The 6,448-nt window shown below is 41.5% G+C and overlaps 1 protein-coding gene across 1 annotated transcript; it reads right to left on the bottom strand.

Annotated features, from left to right (window-relative positions):
* Positions 1 to 4,363: 4,363 nt before the first annotated feature.
* faua (FAU ubiquitin like and ribosomal protein S30 fusion a) lies at positions 4,364 to 6,156 on the bottom strand. Its single transcript, XM_046059886.1, has 5 exons — positions 6,048 to 6,156; positions 5,512 to 5,593; positions 5,220 to 5,364; positions 4,813 to 4,868; positions 4,364 to 4,591 (listed from the first exon to the last, which is right to left on the bottom strand). The coding sequence occupies exons 2-5, from the start codon at positions 5,584 to 5,586 to the stop codon at positions 4,466 to 4,468; spliced, it is 402 nt and encodes a 133-aa protein (XP_045915842.1). The 5' UTR covers positions 5,587 to 5,593; positions 6,048 to 6,156; the 3' UTR covers positions 4,364 to 4,465.
* Positions 6,157 to 6,448: the final 292 nt, after the last annotated feature.

Genomic DNA, 6,448 nt, shown 5'->3' with positions numbered 1-6,448 from the left:
AGGGCACAAATCACACTCCCTCGTCCTCAACACTGGTGTCCCTCAGGGCTGTGTGCTGAGTCCTTTGCTGTACTCCCTGTATACCCACAACTGTGCCGCCAGGCACAATTCCAACACCATCGTGAAATTTGCGGATGACATGGTTGTGGTGGGCCCGATCACTAACAACAACGAACCGGCCTATCTACAGGGGGTGTCAGACCTGACAACGTGGTGCAAGGACAACAGCCTACTGCTTAATGGGGAGAAGACCAAGGAGATGGTGGTGGATTTCTGCCCACAACGTTGCAAGACCTACAACCCTCTCCTGATGGACAGGACACAAGTGGAGAGGGTGAGCAGTTTTAAATACCTCGGAGTGCATATTTACAAGGATTTATCATGGTCTGTACACACGGACACCGTGGTGAGAAAGGCAATCGGATCATGATTTCCTTCTACTATGCTGCTGTACAGAGCATACTGACTGGAACCATATCTGTCTGGTATGGTAACAGGTCCTGTGGGGACCAGCGAGCCCTGCAGAGGGTGGTGAGGACCGCGGAGCGGACCATAGGCACACACATCCCCCTCTGCATGACTTATACATCACACGCTGTACAAACAGGGCCAAAATGATTATCAAGGATCCCCATCACCCTTAAAATAAACTTTTGTAAAAAAACGTAACCCTCAGGTCAGGCAGACGCCTGCGCTGTCATAAAACACGCACAGAGAGGATGAGGAACAGTTTTTTCCCTGTGGCAATCAGAGCCCTGAACTCTGCACTCTGAACACTTTTTAACTTTTAATACACATTTTTATCCCAGCCATTGAACTTTAACATTTGTACATCTGGCTGTCAATCTAGGTTTAACTTATATATATAATAATATTCTTCATTCATAACTATTGCACATTGATTTAATTACTATTGCACATGTAAAGTAGCCATAACCATAACTTAATTATAACTTATAATTTAATTACAACTTTTCTTTATTGTTTTGTATTTATTGTATTCTTTTATGTTACTTTTTATTTTTATTTCAATTGAACACAGAAGTACAGTACATGTCACAAAAACATTTCACTGCGCATCTTGTATGAGTATGTGACAAATAAAAACCTTTGAAACCTTGAAACCTTTGAAAAACAGCAAAATATAAACACAATGTTTTAATGAGTGTACTGTTCCTTCATATCAGTGTGATTAAGGAGCTATTTTCCAGTAAAGGCATTTGACAATGACAGCCTTGACAACTTTTGTAGCCTTATCTCCCCAGCACAACAATGACAGATGGTATCTTTTGCTAGTTGCAAGCTGTCGTGTCATTGTGCACAATAATTCCTCCGTCCCCATACCACGTTCCCACTATAGCTGTAAACAAAATGCACAGCAGGCGTGTTCATACTGCCAGACAACTTTGTTTTCCACGTTTCCAAGTTTCTCGAGACCAACCCACCCACCACCTTACGTGTATGTATATGTCTCCTCATATGTTTTGCCTCCTCTCTTTTTTTCTTTCACTTTTTCCTTCTTTTTTTCCATTGCTTCTTTTGTTTTGTCTTTTTCTTCGTGCCTTCCGCTCCTTCTCTTCTCTTGGCCATTGAGGTTAACCACCACTTGTATTACACTACATTACAACTCATCAACAGTATGCCGGACAGAAAGAAAAACAACCCACACTTGTTTTCCTCTCTCTCTCCCTCTTTAGCTAAATCACAAAACAAGCAGGCCAAAAACAGTGAATTGCCTAGAAACCCAATATGGACTCCACCCTGGAGATTATATGGTCAACTCAGCCAGCCTGGACTAGAATAACAGCCTGGCTTGCTCTCACTGTCCCCTGCCCAGTATGAGTATGTGTCTTTATGTGTGCGCAGGCATCCCCAAGTACCTTACCCTCTCTGCTACTGTCTCAACATGTGTTCAGACATGTGCTGTCCTAACATTTTGTAAATGTAAGCATACCTTTACAGAAAATTTTCTTTGCAGTTGAATAGGTTTGTGTATTTGCATATGCACACAATGCACAAATACCTTTAACTTGGAATTTCAAAGACGTGCCATCCCTCAAAAGCTGTTGGACAGGAATGTGTTGTTGTAAAAATGTATATGAATGTAGAATTGTAGTGTATTGACACATCTACACTTGATACTATTTCACACCTGCCAACAACCATCAAGTCACTCAGCAGTGTCTTTTACAATGATCAAAACATCATTGTAAGCAAATGTGAAAAATACAAGATCTACTAAATGTGATTATGCACTAGACTATCAATATCTAGATTATTAACAGTGACCTATGTACCACATTAAAATAACTGCATGTGTGCATAACTACTGCAAGTATAGTAGGTAATTTCTCAAGTCATAGTAGTACACAATAATTTTTTTCAGCACTGTATATAAGCAGATTTGGTGCCACATCATAAGGGGAGCAACATGTGAGTTCTTTGTTTTGTAACCTAGATGTTGAAAGCAGACAGTCGTGTCATGTTATATATGTATCTTACATTGGCGTTGTAGTTTAACCTATACACACAATGTATGCATCTTAGTACATTAATAATTTAATTTGATTGTGAGATCACAGTAAATCACTCAACAACCAGTGTTTTAGATAATGGGTTAAAATCGAAAGCTGAATACTAATACAGTGCCTTGCGAAAGTATTCGGCCTTTTGCCACATTGCAGGCTTCAAACATAAAGATATAAAACTGTAATTTTTTGTGAAGAACCAACAACAAGTGGGACACAGTCATGAAGTGGAACGAAATTTATTGGATATTTCAAACTTTTTTAACAAATAAAAAACTGAAAAATTGGGCGTGCAAAATTATTCAGCCCCCTTAAGTTAATACTTTGTAGCGCCACCTTTTGCTGCACAGCTGTAAGTCGCTTGGGGTACGTCTCTATCAGTTTTGCACATCGAGAGACTGAAATTGTTGCCCATTCCTCCTTGCAAAACAGCTTGAGCTCACTGAGGTTGGATGGAGAGCGTTTGTGAACAGCAGTTTTCAGTTCTTTCCACAGATTCTCGATTGGATTCAGGTCTGGACTTTGACTTGGCCATTCTAACACCTGGATATGTTTATTTGTGAACCATTCCAGTGTAGATTTTGCTTTATGTTTTGGATCATTGTCTTTTTGGAAGACAAATCTCCGTCCCAGTCTCAGGTCTTTTGCAGACTCCATCAGGTTTTCTTCCAGAATGGTCCTGTATTTGGCTCCATCCATCTTCCCATCAATTTTAACCATCTTCCCTGTCCCTGCTGAAGAAAAGCAGGCCCAAACCATGATGCTGCCACCACCATGTTTGACAGTGGGGATGGTGTGTTCAGGGTGATGAGCTGTGTTGCCTTTACGCCAAACATAACGTTTTGCATTGTTGCCAAAAAGTTCGATTTTGGTTTCATCTGACCAGAGCACTTTCTTCCACATGTTTGGTGTGTCTCCCAGGTGGCTTGTGGCAAACTTTAAACGAGACTTTTTATGGATATCTTTAAGAAATGGCTTTCTTCTTGCCACTCTTCCATAAAGGCCAGATTTGTGCAGTATACGACTGATTGTTGTCCTATGGACAGAGTCTCCCACCTCAGCTGTAGATCTCTGCAGTTCATCCAGAGTGATCATGGGCCTCTTGGCTGCATCTCTGATCAGTCTTCTCCTTGTATGAGCTGAAAGTTTAGAGGGACGGCCGGGTCTTCGTAGATTTGCAGTGGTCTGATACTCCTTCCATTTCAATATTATCGCTTGCACAGTGCTCCTTGGGATGTTTAAAGCTTGGGAAATCTTTTTGTATCCAAATCCGGCTTTAAACTTCTCCAAAACAGTATCTCGGACCTGCCTGGTGTGTTCCTTGTTCTTCATGATGCTCTCTGCGCTTTAAACGGACCTCTGAGACTATCACAGAGCAGGTGCATTTATACGGAGACTTGATTTCACACAGGTGGATTCTATTTATCATCATCAGTCATTTAGGTCAACATTGGATCATTCAGAGATCCTCACTGAACTTCTGGAGAGAGTTTGCTGCACTGAAAGTAAAGGGGCTGAATAATTTTGCACGCCCAATTTTTCAGTTTTTTGTTAAAAAGGTTTGAAATATCCAATAAATTTCGTTCCACTTCATAATTGTGTCCCACTTGTTGTTGGTTCTTCACAAAAAGTTAGTTTTATATCTTTATGTTTGTAGCCTGAAATGTGGCAAAAGGTCGAAAAGTTCAAGGGGGCCGAATACTTTCGCAAGGCACTGTACAACTCAAATCAGTCCCACCTGATTACCAATGACTGTGACAATACTGATGAACCTTTGCCATTTCAAAAAATTTGTAAAATAATACACTTTAAATTGCAAGATACACCACAGACTGTTTCCTTTTGTCCAAGCCAATTTTATTCTGTACAGCAGGATAACATTTAACCTGGTAAAAATGTATGGGTGGTCGTGTTTCTCCTTTTGGACATTGAAGCACTTAAGAGTTGGCATTGGGTCCCTTCTTCTTTCCGAAGGTGGGCACAACGTTCACAAAGCGCCTGTTGTACTGGATGCGACGCTTAGCACGGCCAGTCTTCTTCTTCTTCTTCTCCTGCTTGTCAACCTGGAGAACGCAAGAGAAGAGGCGTTTTGTCAAGATCATGATGTACTATTTATATGTATGCATCTGAATGACTAGTTTATCCAAGACAATATAACGTTTTCATACATACAAGCAAATTATATTGTAAATGATATACATGTGTTCTTTAAACCATAAAAAAGGTGTGCGCTTGTATTATACGGAAACACGAGGTGCCAGAAAAGGCTTAAAAATCTTCTTACCTTGGGTGTCTGTCCCCTCACTTTTCCAGCGCGGGCCAGAGAGCCGTGAACCTTACCTGAGGATGGGGAAGAAAACGAAAGGGAAGTGTTTAATTACTAACATGAGGGCCATAGTCTAACTGATGACTCCATGAATGTGGCTTGCGCTACAGGGGTGGTGGTTTGGGTATCATGGCTTTCAGTCATGTGCTTGTGATCAACAGGAAAATGTTTTTACTTTTATCCCCACAATATGTGAAGGCCAGCTTGGCAGATGAGTGATCAAATAATCTTAGTTTATTTAAACACAAGACTAGACAAACATTTTAGTTGTTACTTAGAGTATTCAGTCAAGTTCGCATTGCTTACTTGCTTGAAAATTGTTTTATTTTTACAAAGACAGTTGTTTATTGCATCGGTGAACTGACCTCCCAGCAGCCTGCCAGCTACTTCCAGGGTGCAGTGCTCTGAGACACCACAGGATGCCAGGGAAGCATCATCCTCCAGTGGGCAACCAGCAAGCAACAGCACCTGATCCTCAACCAGGAGACCCTCCAGACCCTGGACATGGGCCTGACAGACACCAAATAACACGTTTTTATCCAAGCCAAGGTAAATCCTCGCTAGGGTTCACATAGACGAGCGTGCTGCATTCAAATGATTAACGTTACTTTGAGATCAGAGGACGGGCGTATTCCTGCCAACTAGTCGACAATTTACCTTGATCTGTCCAACAGTCTCCTGTCCGGTCACCTCAAGGGTGTGAGTGTTCTGGGCACGCAAGAAGAGCTGCATCTTGATGCTGGAAGAAAACACGAAAGGTCCACGCGACTTTAGTCATGATCAATACTACTATTGCGGAAACTACCGTCTCGCGCTGGATTTATTTTTGACAGCGAACATTTGCTACTAAACCCGCTACGTTACGCCTGTGGCCAAGATTGTTTTTGTGTTTTCACGTTAAAGTCATTCCGTGTCACAGAACCGAGAAGTTGAAAATGAGCCAGTGCAAAGCAACGTGCCGGGAGCTAAAACAGACTCGTCTCTCTTGGTATCTTGCTAATGCTATGCTAGCTGAACTAGCCGCATGGGGCACACGTTTCATCAAGTCGCTTAAAAACCCACGAAATGTTGCCTAACTAGTCAAATAAAGTACTACTTGAGATACATAATGGTATATGTGTTTTATCTGCGTTCCACAATACATCTCAGTTATCCATAATTACGCTTTTTCACTTAAACTGAACAGGCCTTACCTCGTTTGATGCTAGTCGTTCAACGCTAAGCATAGAAAGGGCTGTATAAGGGCCGTTACTGCGCATGTGCGGATTTACGTAAGCGTAGTCGGTGGTCACGCCCATCGGATGGCGATGACGTTGAACCTTATACAGTTTATGCGTTGAACCTACTGAATAATAAATTGTTTTTTTTACGGCGTTTAGTCTATAAAAACGGATGGTTAAAGCAGCACACAGCTCAGAAAACCTCTAAAAAGTTATAACACTATCATTACATCTTCTGCCCAACTAGGGCATTATAAAACGAGCGGTGGTTTGAGCAGGCCTAAAATTATGTGGGCATTTTGTCTTTGCGTGATTCGGTAGTAAAATAAAATAGGATGTCAGGTCTTTACGTTTCACTGTAAATCACTGTTCAA

This window comes from Micropterus dolomieu, linkage group LG10 (assembly GCF_021292245.1).
Source record: "Micropterus dolomieu isolate WLL.071019.BEF.003 ecotype Adirondacks linkage group LG10, ASM2129224v1, whole genome shotgun sequence".
In the NCBI taxonomy this organism is placed as follows: domain Eukaryota; kingdom Metazoa; phylum Chordata; class Actinopteri; order Centrarchiformes; family Centrarchidae; genus Micropterus; species Micropterus dolomieu.
This window is presented reverse-complemented; position numbering and strand designations above follow the sequence as displayed.